General features: G+C 61.0%; 1 protein-coding gene across 1 annotated transcript in view; it reads left to right on the forward strand.

Annotated features, from left to right (window-relative positions):
* Window positions 1-114: 114 nt before the first annotated feature.
* The window catches only part of B4GALNT4 (beta-1,4-N-acetyl-galactosaminyltransferase 4), a 19,759-nt gene continuing 893 nt past the window's right edge, over window positions 115-18,980 (forward strand). Inside the window, exons 1-19 of the mRNA XM_027696457.1 lie at window positions 115-273; window positions 7,492-7,601; window positions 9,233-9,343; window positions 9,424-9,519; window positions 9,790-9,880; window positions 10,268-10,368; window positions 10,660-10,727; window positions 11,111-11,189; window positions 12,598-12,664; window positions 14,084-14,227; window positions 14,427-14,536; window positions 14,787-14,887; window positions 15,174-15,256; window positions 15,886-17,104; window positions 17,240-17,547; window positions 17,644-17,797; window positions 18,120-18,192; window positions 18,284-18,437; window positions 18,810-18,936. Of these exons, the coding sequence (XP_027552258.1) occupies window positions 123-273; window positions 7,492-7,601; window positions 9,233-9,343; window positions 9,424-9,519; window positions 9,790-9,880; window positions 10,268-10,368; window positions 10,660-10,727; window positions 11,111-11,189; window positions 12,598-12,664; window positions 14,084-14,227; window positions 14,427-14,536; window positions 14,787-14,887; window positions 15,174-15,256; window positions 15,886-17,104; window positions 17,240-17,547; window positions 17,644-17,797; window positions 18,120-18,192; window positions 18,284-18,437; window positions 18,810-18,936 (3,347 nt within the window). The 5' untranslated portion in view covers window positions 115-122. The remainder of the gene's footprint in view (window positions 274-7,491; window positions 7,602-9,232; window positions 9,344-9,423; window positions 9,520-9,789; window positions 9,881-10,267; window positions 10,369-10,659; window positions 10,728-11,110; window positions 11,190-12,597; window positions 12,665-14,083; window positions 14,228-14,426; window positions 14,537-14,786; window positions 14,888-15,173; window positions 15,257-15,885; window positions 17,105-17,239; window positions 17,548-17,643; window positions 17,798-18,119; window positions 18,193-18,283; window positions 18,438-18,809; window positions 18,937-18,980) is intronic.

The following is an 18,980-nucleotide window of genomic DNA, read 5'->3' on the forward strand; positions in this document are numbered from 1 at the left end:
CCCCGGCAGCCGCAGCCGCCCCGCGGCCCGCCCGGAGCGCGTGCGCTGGGCGGGCGGGGGGGGTCCCCATGGGCCGGGGTTAGCCCGGCGGCGGCGGCGGCGGGGGCGATGCGGGCGGCAGGATGCCGCGGCTCCCGGTGAAGAAGCTCCGCAAGCAGCTGAAGCTGCTGCTGCTGCTGGCGCTGCTCACCTCGGCCGCCTGGTTCACCTACCTGCACATCAGCCTGGTGCGCCAGGGCCGCGCCCTGCGCCTCCCTTTCGCCTACGGCAGAGGTAACGGGAGGGTCCCCGCGCCCCGGGGGGCTCTCGGAGCGGGGCCTCGGGGGGGATGCTCGGGGGTCCCCAAGGGGCGGTGGGTGCCCCCAGCCACACTGGGCTCTCAGAGCACTTTGGGCTCGGAGGTCCCCAAGGGGTGGTGAGGGTCCCCCAGCACACTGAGCTCACAGAGCTCTTGGGGTTTGGGGGCCCTCCCCAAAGGCTGGTGGGATCCCCCGCCTCGCCGGGCTCCCAGAGCACCCCATCAAGACTGGGACGCCCCGTTCCCAGCGCTGCCTTAATGTCCCGCATCACCCGGGTGGGTTTGGGGTGAGCGGGACCCCTCCGTGGGCTCCGAGCCCCGGCATTGCACCCTCGGGAGAAGGGGAGACCCAGGAGGGCCCCCAAACAGGCCGGGGGGTTCATTGTCCCCCCTCGAGCGGCTCCGTCCTCATTTTTCCACCCGCTGCCTTGGCTGCGATGACAAAGAGGCCATTTATAGCCGCTCGTCGCTGCTGGAAGGGGTAATCCCTTCCTTCCCAACGTTCCCATTCCTTTCCAACCCTCCCCATCCCATCCCAACACTTTTTCAGCCGGTGCTTCTCTACTGTAAAAAAAAAAAGAGAAAAAAAATTCCCTCCTCCTCCCGCCCTTGGCCAGCGCCGGGATGGATTCCGGGATGCTCCGCAGGGATGAGCCGGAGGGGCAGGTGCCCCACGGTTCGGCTTCGTGCCCAATTGCTCCCGGTTTTCCCTTCGCAGACCCCCGGGGGCTGCTCGGGGAGCACAAAGCGGCAGGGAATATTTGCCGGGCGAAACTTAAGCCGTAGCGTTCCTGGTGGGGCTGACCTCGCCCAGCCCGTTTTCCCCTAAAAAAATGGGAAGGAAACGGGATTTAGTGGCCATTGAGGGAGGAAAAGGTTTTCCCGAGTGGGTCGGAGCGGCCCCCGGGGGCTGGCGAAGCCTCTCGGCTGGAAAACCCAAAGTTTCCGACCGGAGCAGCAGGATGATCCTGCAAATTTTTGGGCCTTTGTGGTAAAATCGGGATAATGCGAATGAGCGAGGCAGGAAATGAGGCGGCTGAACGTCGCCTCCGAGGGAGGGGGGGCACCGGCGGCTGCCGGGTCCCGGCTCCCCGCGGGGTCCTCCTTGGTGGGAAAGGGGCAGAGTGTGCCCCGTGTGCCCGCGGCTGTCCCCGAGGGGTTATCCCGTTACCCCAGACCCGTGTTCCCGCTGTTATCCCTGCGGCTGTGCCCGAGGGCTTGTCCCTAGGGGCTGCCCTCTGTTCCCGTTATCTCCGAGCCACTGCTCTGTGTTCCCAGTTATCCAGAGGGGCTGCCCCGTGTCCCACGGCTGTCCCCAAGCTGCTACCCCGTGTCCCTGTGGTTATCCCATGTCCCCGCCGTTATTCCAGTGTTTGGAAGGGACGTGTCTGGCCTCTTGTCGGGATCAGCAGCCTCGGGTGGGTGGGGGGGAAATGGCGTGGGATTGCCATCCCTGTGGATGGCTGGCTGGGAATACCATGGATTGGGGTCCCTCCGGATGTCGGGGTGCAGCGGCACGAGGGTGAGCCGGGCTCTTCCTGCTGGGAGGATGCACAGCAATGCCGTGTGCCGGGGTGTCTGCAGGTGCTGAACCTGGCAGGTGCCTATCCTTGCTCTCCCCACTTCTTCCCTACGTGTCCTGCATCCCAGCCGGCCCCTCGGGATGCTCCAAGGGGAAGCCACAGGGTTTGCTGTGGAAGCGAGGAGATGCCCGGCCCCAGCTCTGGCTCACGGGGCGCTGGGCTCTGGGGGAGAGCAGGGTCTGTGGGAGATGGGGAGGGAGATGGCAAGGTGCCCATAGGATGGGGATGGCACAGGGGGATCCTGGCTTGGGAAATGCCAGGTGCTCCAGCAGCGTTTGCCACGGGCCTGGTGATGACTCTGGGCTGCCATGTGCCATGGGAAACATGGGCACCTTCCCTAGCTGGGGTGTGGAGAGGTGGCTGGACCAGGGCTGGACCCAGCTGTCCGAGATAGGACTCCAGGGAGATGCTGCTCCTTGCACTGGGATTTTCCAGTGGGCGCCTGAAACCCGGGTGAAGGTGTGGCCAAGCCAGAGTTCTGGTCCCACTGAGCCTCTTTGGACACGAGGTGATGGAAAGGGGTCAAGTGGAGGCTGGGGAAGGGTTTGGCCATGCACAGAGGGACCCTCATCCTTCTGCTGCTGCTGGGGAGGGAGAGCCAGGGAGTGGTTTAGTTGGAAAAATGTCAAATGGAGTGGAAAAAAAAAAGGAGGAATAACAAATATAACTGAGGGGGGGAAAAAAACCAGAGAAAGCTTGGTGCGAGGGTTTAAGGGTGAGTTTTGGGGGAGAGCATCACCCCAAGGGTCTGTGCACCAAAAGGAGTTTGGAGATGACTTTTGGATTTGGCCACTGTGAGCCAGGGTTTGTCTGTGCCAGGGGTGCTGCCTGGTTAATTACGAAGGAAAAAGGTTAATTACTCATTAAACTGAGTGTCAGCGAGCAGCTGGACGCTCTGGAGGCTGCAGGTGCGGGGCACGAGGCTTTTGGGTGGCTCTGGGGGGTGTAAAGTGGGGGAAGATCCAGCCAAGTGGGGTTGGGAGCACAACGAAGGCACTGGGGGGATTATCCCGGGGGTCTCCGTGTCCCCTCAGCCCAGCTGGCGGTGACACGTGGAGCTGGAGCATCCAGGGGCTCAGCTGGGAGCTGTGCTGGTCCCTGCTCAAGCACCCCCCTCCTTCCCTGATCTTCTCCAAGTAGATAATTACCCTCCTCTGCCTAATTGAACACACAGATTCCTCATCGGAAATAATGAGGCCATTATGGTGTTCTCCCGGCTGGAAACCCGCTCGGAGCCAATGGGGTGGAAACGCTGGTGCACCAGGTGGAAAGGGGAGAAAAAAGGATTGGAAAAAAACCCCACAAAACAGAAGAGGGAAAAAATTATAACGAAACCCTAAAGCGGCTCTTAGTGTGGGGGTGTGGGGCTGGGATTCAGCAAGGGGGGGTGGGTGTTGGCGGTGCTGGAGCTGGGTTTTGGGAGGATTTTTGGATTGAGGGAGCATAGGATGGGTGCTGGGGGTGCTGGAGCCAGTTCATGGATGAAACGGGGCTGTCTGGGGTGGAAAACCCAGCCAGGCCTCTGTCTGCCTGCTGGATGTGGCATGATCTGGGGCGGGCAAGTGGGAACAGGGATACCCCTCTGCCGTGGTCCAGAGGGCTCCCAAAACTCCTGATCCCCAGGCAGTGATGGGATGGATGTTCTGTGCCCTGTCCTCAAGGGACCTGTTCTTGGGGGTGCCACACACAGGGAAAGAGAGAGGGAGAAGGTTTGGGATGACACTCAGACGTGTCTCCCTGAGCTGTGGGGGGAAAATGTGTCCCTTTGGAATCTGTCTTGGCAGATCCTTTGATTTTAATTGGGAGTTTGGAGCGCCGCAATGCACCGTGGGGTTCATTCCTTTGGTCTGGGATGCTGGGAGCAGGTAGGGAAGGAAGAGGATGAGAAGTGCCCTTTGAAGAGGAAGGGCAGCGGGGTTTGTGAGGCAGCTGCTTTCCTTTCTCCTGGCATTGCCCCACTCTCCTATCCCTGTTGGGAAAGGCTGTTTTCCCTGGCTGGACCTGCCTTGCCACAGGGTCCCAGTGCCAGGTTAGAAGCCCCTGGGGCTGGTGGAGATAAACCAGGTGCTGGCTGGAACAGGCTGGAAAGCTGGAAGTGGGATGGCGACCCCACAGGCAACGCAGAGCTTGGAGGCTGGAATGTTGTTGGGATGAAACGCACCCTAAAATTCCCAGCATTTCACAGTGACCTTCTCCAGAGGTTGCATCCCGGGAAGGAAAATCTTTGTGCTCAGGGCTGTGAGTGAGCATCATCCCTGTTGCTGGGAGGGGGCAGGGTCCTGTGGAAGTTGCTCCAGCTCACTTTGGGGCTGGAGGAGATGGGCACTGGAAGGCACTGGATGCACAGTGAAGGAAATGGGGGAGATCTGGGGGCTTTCAATGCCCAGGAGGGATTTGGGACACTGAGCCAAGCGTGGAAGTGTCAGGGCCACCTCTCCTAGTGGGTGTTTGTCAGCCTGAGGGGTCTTATGGCAGTTCCTTTGCCAGCCAGAGCAATTCCACATGAATTTCCATTGCTCCAGCTGAGAGGGCTGTCATGGAGCGGGCAGCACTGCTGGCAGCTCCAGGATTTTTTCCCGGTGGGCAGCACCGTGTTTTTGTGGCACTGGAAGGGGGGTTTGTGATATTGATTCCTTGCTGGCTAATTATAATCACTTAATATCTAGTTAGGAGGCTGTGTCTGTGCCGGAAAAATTTGGGAATGAAACCTGTGGGTTCCCCAAAGGTGCTGCCACTTCTACCACCTCTGCTGCAGCTGTGTCTGGGTGCAAATGTCACCTCGCTCCCCGTCGCAGGGCTCGGAAAGGGGCCAGGAGAAACCCCGGCTCTGAAAGCCGATGGAAGAAAGGGGCTGTGTTCCAGGCTGGGGAGGAGGAGGAGGTGGGAGGCAGGAGTGGGGTGTGAAAGGCTCTCTGTGCTTCCCGGTGCAGCACAGGCGGTTTGGAGCCGGGTTATGGGGCTGCGGTAACGGGGAGTTGCTTCTGCCCTGGGAGGCATCTCCCGTGTGGGTCCCTCGCACCCGTGGCCTCATCCCAAGGATGAGCATCCTGGCCCTGGCTCCCTGTCTGGAGGCTGCTGTGACTCAGAGATGGTTCGTGCGATGGTCTGTGCCTCCTGCCCCCTCCTTGCTGCTCCCAAAGCTTCAGCGTCGCTCCAGGGAAGAGCTTTTAGTGCTTCCATTCTCTCCCTGAGCATCTCCATCCTGCAGCCAGTGGGTCCCTGCTCATCCTCAGATCTTCCCCCGTCCCTCACCTGTCCTTTCTAGTCCCTGAGGGAGCCTGGCCGAGGGAATGGATGCAGCAATGCTCCTGTGCATTCCTGTGGGATGCTGGGTATGGCTCATGGGCTGTGAGGATTCTGGGAGGAACTGGAACACTTCCAGTTCCTTGCCTTCTTCCTCCTCTTCTCCTCCCCCGGCCCACTCCTTCTGCAGGGCTGTGGTTCAGACCAAAGGGACTCTGGTTTTTTGGGAGCTCGTTGGCACAAGGTGCTGCCCTTCCCCACCCCTTATCCCAATGGCACTGGTTCCCTGGTTCCCAGTTCCCCACAGCCTGACCAGCAGTTGCGTGTTTGGCTCAGGCCGCCCTTCACTTTCCTCTTTGATGCTTAAATTGCCAGGGAACGAAGGTTGGCATGAAAGCCTGGAAGCTTTTCCAGGGGCTTTGCTGGTGCTTTCGCTCCTCCTGGGAGGTGGGAGCCCCTCGGAAGGGACGGGGGCTGAGCAGGGGGCTTGTGGCTTTGGGTCCTGGGAGCTCCAAGGTTGAGCCTGCCCAGCCTGGATTACCTCATGGCTTTTCCTCCCTTTGCTCTAGTTTATATCCAACAATCTTCCCCCAGTTCTCTCCTCCAGTGCCTTGCAGCTGGGCCCAGTCCTCGCACGGTGCCTGGAGGAGAACGAAGCGGGGTGGCCACATCCAGGCATCCCTGTGGATGCAGCCAGGGATGGTGCTGGCTCAGGTTGGCTCACCTGGCCCCAGGGGGTTTGTCTGCGGCACCAAACTGATGATGCCGAGCTGGCAAATCCCACGGGAGACAGGCTTATCTTCTCCAAGGCTGGGAGAGATTCCCTGTGTGGGTACCACAGAGCCAGGGCTGCATCCCATCCCCGGGCAGGTCCCTTGGGAGCGTTGAGCTCCTCGTGGCCGTGATTAATCCACAGAGCAGCATGGGGGGAATGATGTCTGTGGAGCAGCAGCGTCTGCAGCCTCGGCACAGCGAGGGATCGGCTTTAATTCCACTGCCTGTGCCGGCAGGAGCATCCTAGGAGTGATGGGGAGTCTGGGAGTGGAGGAGATGAGTGCTGGCTCCAGTTCCTGCCTGCTCCCCATCACCCTCCTCGCAGAGGGAGGGAGGAAGGATGCAGGGATGGAGCTGGGCGAGGGGAGGGAGCGGTCGGGGGAGCTGCCAGGAGCCGGTCGGGGCTGCCAGCGGCTGAAGAATGGCCGAGAGCAGAAGAAGGGGCTTTAGAGCTTAATTTCCTGTCCCTGCCGTGGGGATGGGATTTGTGCTGCCATCTCCAAGGAGACGCTGGCTGTGCAGCCACTGGAATACTAATGGCGTGGGAGGCGTGTGGTGGGGGGCTCCGGGCATTCCGAGCCCCTCTTCGGCTCTGGCAGCTGCTGAGGCTGTTCCAGTCTGAGAGGTGGGAGGCCTCACGACTTGCTGATGGGGGGGAAGGAGGGTGTGGAGGGATGGGGACGCCGCACCAGACCCTTGGGAGGGGGTCGGTGACCCCTTTTCTGCGATGCCCATGGCCGGGGGTCACTGCTCGGTGCATCTGGGGCTCGCCCTCATTGCCATATGGGGGTGGCTGGGTTTTGGGGGGGCTCACAGGTGCTTGTGGTGGTGGCTTTGGGACAGCCACCTCTCCGAGCATTGCCTGGAGCTTCCCTCTCTTGCGGGTTGAACTGTGGGGCCGAGCCGTGCGCCGGCAGCGGCAGCGCTGGTTGAGCTGCCGACTCCCTCCGTCCCACCGGGTTCTGGGCCCCCCCCCCCAAATAACTAATGTCTTTTCCAAGTCTGCACCATTCTTTTGGGGGGAGGGGAGTGGTTTAAAATTCCCTGCCCGAGGAAAAGGGGCGGGAGCTGCAGAGGGCGGTCAGAGGTTGGGGATAATCAGCACGGTGACAAAGCCACCGGGGCTGGGAGCGAGGGCTCGGTGTTAACGCGGTGCTGGGGGGGAAGGTGGTTTGGGGGGATGATGTCTGGGGGTTTGGGGCCGGTGTGCTCTGGGCAGAGCTGTGGGATGCTGCAGGAGAGCTGGGAGCTGGAGGGGCAGGGAGCTGGGATGCATCCCTGAGGATGGATGGGGAGTGAGACCCTCGGGAGCTTATCCCGGCATCTCTTAACGTAAAAGGACCAGGAGCTGCGGGGAGTGTAATTAATCCTGCTGCTGCTGAGCTGCTGCAAAGCTGCTTAGTACAAATGTAATGAGGAGAATCGCAGCCAGAACCCCCCAGTGTCACCCCCTTTTCCGTGTCCCGGTCCCCTGGGAGCAGCGGGCGGTGCCAGCGCCTGCCCTTCCCGGGGACAGGGAGAGGGGTGTCCCCGAGAGAGGAGCGGTGCTGGGGTGGGGGGCCGTGCTCTGACCCCTCCTCTGCTCCCACCCAGATAGCGAGAGGCCGGGGGAGGTGACGGATCCTGGCAGGAGGCCGGCGGCAGCCCCGGTGCGGCGCAGGAAAACCGAGGATTCCAGCGAGAGCCGTGAGGATGATCCGATGGTAACAGGGAGTGGAGCACGGGGTGGGAATGGGAATGTGGAGGTCACCGGTCCGAGAGCAGAGTGCTCCAAGCCTTGTCCAGCTGAGGGGATCCGAGGACTGGGAGGGTACAGCCTCTGGTTCTGCCCCTCAGCCCTCACGGTGGATAAAACCCCCCAGTATCCCACTGAACTGGGTGGGATATCCCACCATCCCACACCCTGCTCCACGTGCCTTTGCCCTGTCACTAGGCTCTCCTGAGAAGGGTCTGGCTTTGTCTGCTCTGCAATTCCAGCTTTGCTGGGCAAAACCACCTTCTCCTGTGTCCTCTGCTCCATCCTGCCAACCCCTATCCTGGACTGGGGACCCCCGGACTGCGCCCAGTATACCCCAAGTGGAGCTTCCAAGCAGAGGCTGGAGGGGGGATCTCTCCTTGCCTACAGCCCAGGAGGCACTTGGAATTGTAGCCATGAAGACACCCTGCTGTCCATCCCCCAACGTGTCACCAAGCCCCTGCCCGACCAGCTGTCACCTAAAGGCCTCAGAGTAGGGCAGCCAGGTGGGATGGTGGGAGGGGAAAGCCATGGGGTGTCCCCTGCCCCATCCCAATGCTGCTGAGCTGCTGCTCCTCAGAAATGGGGGACAGAGGGACAAAGGGGGAGCCCGAGGTGCCTGGAGGAGGTGAGGATGGAGGGAACAGCAAGAATCACATCTCAGCTTTTCCTGGGAGGAGGGCGAATCCTTCCAGTGAGTGTGGCACAAAAACCTCCCTCGGAACATTTTCCAAGGGCACCGCTCCCTCCTCGGAGACATTAATGAGTTTGTTTAGGCACTTGGCTAATTATTTCCCTGGCTGAGGAAGAGGAGGATGCTCTGGGGGGGCTGAGTGAGAAGAAGATGCTCTGGGCGGGGCTGAGGAAGAGGAGGATGCTCTGGAGGGGCTCCAGAAGTGCCTGGCTCTTCCTTGCCACCCGTCACCCTCTCAGCAAGCTGGGGGTAGGTGAATGCTCACTTAATCCCTCTAAATTACAAGACACAAGCAATGGGATTAACCTAATCCCCTTTAAAGGAAGAGAGGGAGTGGAGAGACATCCTGCTTCCGCTGCTCAGGACATAGAGATCACCTCTGCTCTTTTGGAGATGGAGTCCAAAATGCTCCATTTTCAGCAGCCCCTCAGACCAGCCAAACATTTTGGATGAACAGAAAACTCACTGTTTTGGAGAAGTTTCGGCAGAGAAAGGGAAACAAGCTGAGCTGGAGCATTTTGAAACTGCTGCCTGGGACACCTTGCCAATATTTTTGTGCCTCCACCTGCTTTCCTTTGCTGTGAGCTGTGAAATGTTTCGCCTTGGTTTGGCCATGCTCAACATCCAAAGTGAGATGTTAAGATCATAAAATCCCGGAATGGTTTGGGTTGGAAGGGACTTTAAAGCCCATCCAGTTCCACCCCCCTGCTATGGGCAGGGACACCTTCCACTAAACCAGGTTGCTCCATCCGGCCTGGCCTTGGACACTTCCAGGAATGGGGCAGCCACAAATTCTCTGGGCAGCCCGTGCCAGGGCCTCACCACAGATGGTATGGAGACATCCTGCAGCACGGCCAGGCTGGCCCTGATCCCCCATCTCACCTCTCCCCCTGCTTCCTTGGCAGAACGATGGGCAGGATGTGGATGGCTGGTTTTCCAGAGGCCAACATTCCGACCGAGCCACCACCCACCCCAAACTCAACCTGACCAAGCAGGCTTTGCCCTGGAATGAGCAGGTAGGTGGACAGGGAGCAGCCAAGGGGGTGCTGGAGGAGGGGGAGGGACCCCCTGCTCACCTCCCTCTCTTTTCCCGCAGTACAAGGGGAAGGCAAACTTGCACGTCTTCGAGGACTGGTGCGGTGGAGCCGTGAGGCACCTGAGGAAGAACCTCCATTTCCCGCTCTTTCCCCACGTGAGTCCCAGGCCAGATGATGATGGGTCGGAGGGGGGGGCCCACCCGTCCCTCCCTGGCTGCTGCTGGGTCTCCACCGGTCCTCGAGGCCTTTGCTTGCGTGGTTCGGTGATTCCAAGCAGAGCAGGGATGGAGGGTGGTGATGGGACCTCCACGTCCCCTCTGTGCCAGGAGGTGGGAGGGACCCCAGGCTGGCACAGAGGAGGTGGGCTGGCTGGTGTGGGAGCAAGGCATGGAGTGTCCATGGCTCCCTGCCTGTCTCCTCTGCAGACCCGCACCACGGTGAAGAAGCTGGCGGTGTCACCCAAGTGGAAGAACTACGGGCTGAGGATTTTTGGCTACATCCACCCCTTCAAGGATGGTGAGTGGTGGAGCTTGGCCTTTCCTCCCGTGCAGTGATGTGGAAAAGCTGCCTCCTTCCTCCTTCTTGAGCCGTGTGAGGACAGAAAGGCTTTTGGAGACAGTCCTCAAACCGTGGCTCCCAGGTTTTTTTGGGAACAAAGACCCTTTTCCCTGGTTGTGTTGAGGGGAGGTGATGAAGCCCTGATCCCATCCAGGACAGAGCCATCATGTGGGATCAGGCGTGGCTCCGTCCCTTCTGTCCATCCATCCATCCATCCATCCATCCATCCATCCATCCATCCATCCATCCCAGTTTCCCCATCTCACCACGAGGCGCTGGGACTGAGCCCATGCCACCAGAGTCCCTGTGTCCCTCCGTGCCGACCCTCTCCTTGGCTCTCCACAGGGGATTTCCAGTTTTCTGTGGCATCGGATGACAACTCGGAGTTCTGGCTCAGCTCTGACGACAGTCCCTCCAATTCCCGGCTGGCTGCATTCGTGGGCAAGGTGTGTGCCGTCGGTGTCACCTCTCTGCCTTTCCCTGCTCCAGGCGAAAGGGAATGCCGGGCTATTTCAGCCTGGCCCCTTCCCTGCCCCTGCCCAGGCCTGGTTTGGCTTCCAAAGGACCATCTGCCCCTTGGTCCTGTCCTGGCTGGAGCTGCCAAAGACCAGCTTATGTCCCAGAATAAGAGATTTAATGTTTGTTCCTGGATTTTCCTGGTGTTGGCTCCTACAATGGGAAGCTGGTGGGCTTTGGGGTGGTGTCCTGGTGCTCTCACGCTGCTCCTTCCTTCCCAGCTTGGCACCGAGTGGACGGCGCCGGGAGAATTCACCAAATTCAGTTCCCAAGTCTCCAAGCCCCTGCGGTGAGTGTGTCCCTGCTCCTGCTGCCCATCCCATGGGGATGGAATTGGGCAGACGGGATTGCTGGCTCTGAGCACTGGCTCCTCCCTGGGAGGAGCCCCTGGCTGTGGTCCCTTCCCAAAAGGCACGTGGGGGCTGGGCTGGACCCCAAGTCCATGGTTTGAAGGTGCCAGGGGCTGCAGGTGACAAGATGGAGACAGGGGTCCCCCTGATGTCCCCCCTGATCTCCCAAAGCGCCTCAGCAGTGGGATGGGGGAGCAGGGACCCACCTCAGCTCTCCAGGAAGGTTCACTCACCTGTGGGCAGGACAGGGAGGGTGTCCCAGGATATCCCCTCTGGCAGGGCTCCCTGAGGGGATGTGACCTCTGTGTCCCCTCCCCTGCAGCCTCATGTCCTCCCGGCGCTACTACTTTGAGCTGCTCCACAAGCAGGACGACCGGGGCTCGGACCACGTGGAAGTTGGGGTGAGTAAATTCCCCCATGCCAGGCTCATTCCAGGACTGATCCTGTCAAGAGCCAGTGCCAGGGCTTTTCCTGATGTGCGTTAAAGTGCTTTATGCTGGAGCAAAGCCACGATTTCCCCCTCCTGTGGCTGCCAGAGGCAGTGTTGCTGACTGTTTCCCTGGCTATTCCAGCCTGTGCTGGAACACATGGGCTGCTGTTCTCCTTTCCTGCTGGTGGGCTCGTGGGAGCTGAGGACCCTGCTGTCCCTCTCCTGTGGTCCCAACACGGATGCCAAGGGAGCGGCCCCTTTGCTGCAGGCTCCAGCAGCGACGGGACTCCCAGTGTCGTGTGGCCATTCCCATCCCTTCTCCCTCGTCCTTGGCCTCTGCAGGAGGGCTGGCGGGGGGGGGGAGGTCCCTGTGGGCTGAGCCCATTCTCGTGGGCAAGGAGATGAGGAGCAGGCAGGTCCCACCTTGCTGGCTGCATCCCGGGGTCAGCGGTGGGAGAGGTGGCCGAGATGATCGAGCACGTCCCTGGTTTTTTTTTTCCCTTTGGGAATACCATGAGTTTCAAATCTGAGCTTGCCTGCCTTGGCAGCGCAGGCCTGGCAAAGCCTGGAGCGTGTGTCAGGGGTTGGGGCTGGTGGGAGGGGAAGATGTTGGCTCGTTAGCAAAGGTTTCTTTTCTCCCAAGAGCTCATTAATCACTGGAGTCAAACCGGTGCCAGCAAAGCATCGGGGAGGCCGACAACACCCCTTCCTCGCTGGCTGCCTCCCTCCTCCCCATCTCCTCCATCCCGATAAGATCTGCATTTCTTAGGGGGGGAAAACAAATAATGGGGAAAACAAATAGATGGGGGAGATGTTTTTGAGATGGGATGTTTTTGCTGGAGGGAGGGAGCGAAGCCTTTCAGCCGTGCAGAAAAACCTCTCAGCTGTGCACAAAGAGACAACAAACAACATCCACAACAAAAGCAGGACCCTGATGTGTCTCTCCCCGGGGGTATTAAAGAGCTTGTCCCGACAAAGGCTCCAGACTGGCTTTTAAAATGCTGGAGTTAAATCAGGGCAGTCAGCTCTGAAGACCCTCTTCAATCAAGCCTTTATGAAGCACTGGAGTGAGGAGAGGTGTCCTTCGGCCGCGGGACCTCGGGTGGCCGTGTAGCAATCCCAGAGGGAAGCAACATGAGCCTGTATCCCGTCCCCGGGAGCCTTCCCCCACACAGGGATTCCTGCTAATCCCAAACCCCTTTGGGTAACGGCAGGCAATGGGGCAGGATCAGTCCTCTCCCTTGTTCCTCCTCTGCAGGGAAGTGTCTAAAAGCTGTGGACAGGGAGGGCCCATCCTGACATGCCAGGGATGGGCAGCTGCATCCCGACCCCCCCGCCACCCTCCCGCTCATTCCCCATCTCCTTTTATTTTTTCCCAGTGGCGAGTTTTCCTCCCCAGCTTGAAGTTTGAGGTGATCGACTCCTCCTACATCTCTCTGTACACAGGTAAGGGCCAGGTGCCTCCTGCAGCCACAGCCAGCAAGCTTTCCAGGGGCTGGATGTGCTGGAAGCTGGGAGAGATGGCACCAGAGCCTGGAGCCTGGGAAATTGGATCCTGGAGGGAGATCTCACCTCCCCCACCCCAAGCTTTTGCTGAGTGTAAGGAGGGATGCAAGGGCTGTGGTGGGTAGAGGATGCTGGAAGCAAGCTGAGACTCCTAAAAATGGGATGTGGAGGCAACACACCATGGAAGCACAGCCCTGCTACTGCTCCAGCTTCATCCCAGCTGCCAAGATCCCGCTGGCTCCCGGGCCTGGCCCTGAGTTATGAGGAGCCGTCGTGTAATCGGGGATGGATGGTGCAAGGTTTAATTAAATCTATAGATCTTCTGCTTCCTGCCCTCGCCCTGGCAGCGGGAAAGGGCTTGATGGATGGGTCCTGCCCCGGCACTCCGAGTGGTCATCATTCCTACTCTGGAAGGTGTCAATAAGGAGGAGGGGGCAGGCAGGGTCCATGGGGAAAAGAGGGATGAGGGGTGCTGGTGGTGCTGATGCAAGTGCCCATGAGATGGATGACATGCAGATAAATCCCCCTCTCCAGCCGCTGTCTGTCAGCGCTGGCTCTTTCCGCTTCTCTTTCCTGCTTCCCTGTTCCTTTGAATCCAGCAGCACCCTGGGGTGAAGCCTGGTCACTCATGGGGAGCCCATCCCTGTGGTGTGGGGGCTGCCAGCAGCAGGCACAGTTCCTTCCTTCCTTCCATCCTTCGTTCCCTACTTCCTTTGTTCCTTCCTTCGTACTTTTCCAGGGGCTCCAGCCCAACCTCAGCCAGCTATAGGGACATGTTTGGGAAGCCATTCCCTGCCCCAGGCAGGAGAAATTGGGGCTCAGGGAGGGGGCTCCTGCTTCCCCATGGCTCTGCAGCAGGCAGGGCTTCCTGGGAAGGGAGCAGCCGTGGGAGGCAGCTCGGAGCACGGCCGAGGTGACCGGAGCAGGGTGAGCTCCCGTGGGAGCCTGGGGGCCGGTTGATGGCCAAGGGTGACATGGCACCCTCGTCCCTGGAGAGGAGGCAAAGCAGCTCGTGTTGCAGTTACCTGCACCTCTGCAGGGAAGGACATCCGTGGTTGAATCCTTGTGTCCTTGGGGGTTAAAGCCCGGAGTGTTCCCTTGTCTTCGGGGCTGCTGTGATCGGAGCGGGGTGGCCTGGCTGGGATCAGGCTGTGCCCTTGTCCTCATTAGCTGATGCAATAATCATTAGGCTGATTAGTCACAGGGTCTGCGAGAGGGCAGCATCGGCTTCCCCGGGAGCAGGAGGAATCCACAGTGCTCCCAGCCCTCTAGGTGGGAGCGCTGGAGAGATTATGAAGGGCCACTGTGGAGGATGCTCCTGGTGCGCCCCTGGAGCTCAGCCCCTGCCCTCTCCTGCAGATGAGTCGTCCCTGAAGATGAACCATGTGGAGCACATCCCGCAGACCTTGGCCAGCCACAGCGGGAGCCACCTCTGGGAGGCCCAGCAGGATGAGCACGGGGCCGACATGCTCAAGTCTGACCCCAGGGACACCTTCTTCCTCAGTAAGCGCCTGGGAACGGATCCTTGCTGATTCCTGGGGGGGGCTTGGGTGCGGAAAAAGGCAGGACCTGGGTGCCGTGAGCGTTTGGATCGTCGCTCTGCCCATCTCCTGGGTGGAGGTGTCTGCTGGGCTCCGTGGGGGGGGCTCGTTGGAGTGGCTTGGGCCCGGCTTGGGAATGAGCTGCACCCACTTCTCCGCAGCCCCTGCCATTGAGGCCTCCCGTGTGGAGAACGTGCTGGTGCCCTGTGCCTACAGCCCCACCTACGTGGTGAAGGATTTCCCCATTGCCCGCTACCAGGGCCTGCAGTTCGTAAGTGTCTCCCTGCGGCGGGCATGGGGTCACACTCCCACGGGGACACACCAGAGCCCAGGGCAGGGGTGTTTCCATCTGCTTAAAATCCAGGAGAAAGTGTTCCTCGCTGGAGGGCCGGGCTGAGCTTCCCCAGCCTGGCCTGAGAGGGTTGGAGTTAAAGCCCTGTGGGGTGTTTGAGGTGTTGGGGGGCCACGGTGGTGGCCTTGGGTCCCTGACTTGGGGTGACACAGCACGGTTGCATCCCCAGGTCTACCTCTCGTTCGTGTACCCCAACGACTACACACGCCTCACTCACATGGAGACAGAGAACAAGTGCTTCTACAGGGAGTCACCCCTCTACCTGGAAAAGTAGGTGCTCTGGACCGGAATTTCGGGGTGGTACATGGAGGGGGCTGATGTCAACAGCACTGAGATGATGCGTCCTCAGCTGGGTGTCCCCAAGCCCTGTCCCTCATGGAAGGGCTGCCCCAGGCTGGCTCTTTCCCCATCTCCCAGGCACGTAGCAGCTTGAGCGCTGGCAGTGCTCCCGGATTTGGGAACCCCAGCTCCCTTGGCAGCCGGCGTGCTCATCCCTGCACGTCCCTGCGCGCTCCTCCCTTCCCGCCGGGCCTTTACCTTCCCTCTCCGTCCCCAGGTTTGGGTTCTATAAGTACATGAAGATGGATGAAGAGGAGGAGGATCCACGGCACCGAGCGTTTCTCTTCCTCAGCCCCGACAGTGAGTCACCCCCCCACCCCTGGCAGTGGGATTGCCGGGCACGAGGCCAAGCTCACAGCAGCCCGTCCGCTCGGAGCTGCGGCTCATCGGGATCATCCAGCGGTGCTGGGGGCTCCAGGAGGGCAGGGCCGTGTGGAGAAGCATCCCTCTAAGCATCCCTCCGAGCATCCTGCCTGGCTTGGCCACAGAGCACCGTGGGATGTGGGAAGCAGGACACTTGGTTGGGATTTGCTCTCCCTGCTCCCTGAAGCCGTGTACCCCCGTCTCCTGGGTTGGCCTGGGCAGTGGGTAGCAGGGACTGAACCCAGCATGGAGTCTGGGGATGTCCGTGGAGCCTAGGGGTGCTCATGGAGAAACCAGAGGCTGTTCAGAGCCTGCCTTGGTTAGTTGACAGCTTGGCAAAGCCCTGGCAGGTTGGGTTTGCTCCCAGATGAAGTAGGATTGGTGCCAAGATGTGGCTGAGTTTTGGGGAGGGTAACAGGCATCCCCTGGTAGCCCCAGTGGGCATCCCTTGGTGCCCCCAGCTCTATTCCCTCACCTCAGCCACTCGTAGGTTCCTCTCCTGCTGGGAACAAGCTCTGCCTCCTTGTCTTGGCCGCAGGGTGTTTATCTCTGCCTTCACTCCCCAGATTTCCTCGAGGATGAGGAGGAGGAAGGAGTGGACAGCCCTGAGCCCACAGACCCCCCTCCTGAGGCCAAGGAGCAGAGCTTTGGGCTGGCACCCGGAGCCAAAGGGAAGGATCCCCTGCTGGTCACCGGGGATTACGGAGACGACCTGGACTACTACAGCTTCCGACGGAAGCGGGGCCGGGCACGGGCCGAAGTGGGCACCCCTGGGCAGCTGGGGCCGTGGAGCACATCCAGCCCACCAGTGTCCCTCCAGGATCCCCGTGTCCAGGAGGATGCCACGCCGGAACAGGGCCCGGGACGGGCGCTCCGTTGGCTGCCCCAGGAGCCTGGCGAGGGCGAGGAGGATAAGCTGGGGCTGCCGGCGTCTCCAAAGCACGGCGGGGCCCTGAGCCTCCAGCCCCACCTCTCCTTGCCTGTCTTTGGTGGCAAAGCCAAAACACCAGGTCCCAGCAGGCCGGCGGCTCCCAGCGAGGACAAGAAGCCCCAGAAAACCCAGGAGAAGGTCTATGTGACCCGGCTGCAGCCCAGGAAGCGCAAAGCCCCCGCCCAGGAGCCAGCCTTCCCCGGCATCTTCCTGCACCCAAAGCCTCTGAAGAGAGTCCATCTCCGCTCCAGGACCCCTCAGAAGCATCCCATTCCCCTCGGCAAGCTCCGAGCCGTCCCTGGCCACCGGAGCCCCTGGCTCCTGAGCACCATCTCCAAGGAGAGGGACCCTGCCAGGCGGAAAGGCGGCAGGAGGTGGGATCGGCTGCCCAAGCAGCGGGCACTGCCCGGCCTCCTCGCCCTGGGGACTGAGGGGCTCTTCAGCAGGGAGACCCATGAAGACACAACCCCTGCCCCGGGCAGGACAGCGGCCACCGCCGATTACAACTCCTCCGAGGCCGCGCGCTCCGAGGGGACGCGGGTGACATCCTTTCTGAAGATGTCGGAAACAACGGCGTCACAGCAGGAGGAGGGAAAGGGCCAGGAGGAGGAGGAGGAGGAGGAGGAAGAGGTGTCAGACTACTCCTATGAGGCGGGGGAACTGCAGCAGGGCTGGCTGGAGGATTCCATCAACTGGCAGCGGACGTTCAGCGTCAGCTCCGTGGACTTCGAGCTGCTGCGCTCCGACTGGAACGACCTGCGCTGCAACGTGTCGGGCAACCTGCAGCTGAGCGAGAGCGAGGTGGTGGACGTGGTGGCCCAGTACATGGAGAGGCTCAACGAGAAGAACGGAGGGTAGGGAGGGAGCGGGGTGCCAGCAGGAGTTTGGGGGGCTGAGCCTGCACCCCGCCAGGCTGGGCGGTGGGTCCTGGATCAGGGGAAGCGGAGCTCACGGTGATGGGGATTTCATGGTTTCTCCTTTCCCTGTAGCATCTACACCCTCCTGAGGATCATCAATGTGGAGAAGCGCCGGGATACAGCCCGGGGCAACCGGTACCTGCTGGAGCTGGAGCTGTCGGAGCGGGGCCAGCGCACGGTGCGGCTCTCCGAGTACGTCTACGTCCTCCTGCACCAGGGCAAGCAGGACGACAGCGCCGAGGCCAACCCCGACAGGCTGGCCCTGGGGGCCACCGAGCCCCAGCCCAGTGCCTGGAGTATCCTCTATGGAAAACCTGTCCTGTGCCAGCCCCTGCGGCTCAGCTGGAGGCAGGACGTCATGGTGCACTTCGTGGTGCCGGGTAGGTGGCAGCAGGACGGGGTTTGCCTGGGGAAGGGGGTGCTCTGGGAGCCCTCCCCCCCCACCCCGGTGAGCCTGAGGGCCGTGTCTCTGGCAGTGAAGAACCAAGCCCGGTGGGTCCAGCAGTTCATCTCGGACATGGCCGGCCTCTATGGGGCTACGAGGGACGCCAACTTCAACGTCATCCTGGTGGACTTTGACAGTGAGGACATGGATGTGGAGAAGGCCCTGCAGGACGCCCGGCTGCCCCGGTAACGCCCTGCACGGGTCCTGGCCTGCAGCCTCGGGGGGTCTGCGGGGCACCCCGTGGTGGGACAGGTGCTCACACAACTTGCTGCTCCCTCCCCACCCGCACAGCTCCTTCTCTCCTCCTCGTTTTTGGGCATTCAAACTAGTTATCCACAGGGAGCTGGGGATTCAGGAGCCTGTGACTCTGCAGGGGGACCCTTGGTGTGAGCTGTAGCACCTGGCCCTTACTGAGAAGGCCCCCTCCCCACGCTGGTGGTCCCTGTCCCCCTCCCGGCTGTGTCTCTGTCTGTCCCCAGTGCTACCTGCCCTGTCCTCTCTCCCCAGGTTCCAGTACCTGCGGCGCACTGGGAATTTCGAGCGCTCAGCTGGGCTCCAGGCCGGCGTGGACATGGTGGAGGTGAGCGGGGACAGGGACCAGCTCTGGCAGTGGCTTGTCTCCTGGGGCTGTTGTGCCTTGATCCCCCCACCTGTGTCTACCTCTCCCATAGGATGAGCACAGCATCGTGTTCCTCTGTGACCTGCACATCCATTTCCCACCCAACATCCTGGACAGCATCCGGAAGCACTGTGTGGAAGGGAAGCTGGCCTATGCGCCCATCGTCATGAGGCTGAGCTGTGGCAGCTCCCCCCGGGAGCCCAATGGTGGGTTGATCCTCAGCCAGGACCCCTTTCCAGCCGGGAAACATCCCCTGCCCACCCAAGGGCGCTGCGGTGCAGGGTTTGGATACAGCCGGGCTCGGATGTGGGGGAGAACGGGATTGCTTTGCTCGGGCAAGGTGGGATTCAAGCCCAAGGGTGCTCGAGGCATGCTGGGTGTGATGCCCCTCAAAACTGGGCTGTCACCCAGAGCACCCCTTTGGGAGGTGGCAGTGAAGCGGATGGACTCGCAGTGGGAAGAGGGCTTGGGATGGGGAATTCCCATGGCTCCCAGGTGCTGGAGAGAGCGCAGAGGGGATGGTGTGGGCATTTGGGGGTCCCCTCTACCTCTCACCTCGTTGCTCCCCCCATCTCCAGGCTACTGGGAGGTGAATGGTTTTGGCCTCTTCGGCATCTACAAGTCAGACTTTGACCGCGTGGGAGGGATGAACACGGAGGAATTCCGGGACCGCTGGGGCGGGGAGGACTGGGAGCTCCTGGACAGGTGAGCATGGGGGTCCTGCAACCCCTGAGCCCCCCAGGGAGCAG

Source organism: Neopelma chrysocephalum, unplaced genomic scaffold, assembly GCF_003984885.1.
Source record: "Neopelma chrysocephalum unplaced genomic scaffold, ASM398488v2 Primary Assembly neopelma1_106b, whole genome shotgun sequence".
Classification (NCBI taxonomy): Eukaryota; Metazoa; Chordata; class Aves; order Passeriformes; family Pipridae; genus Neopelma; species Neopelma chrysocephalum.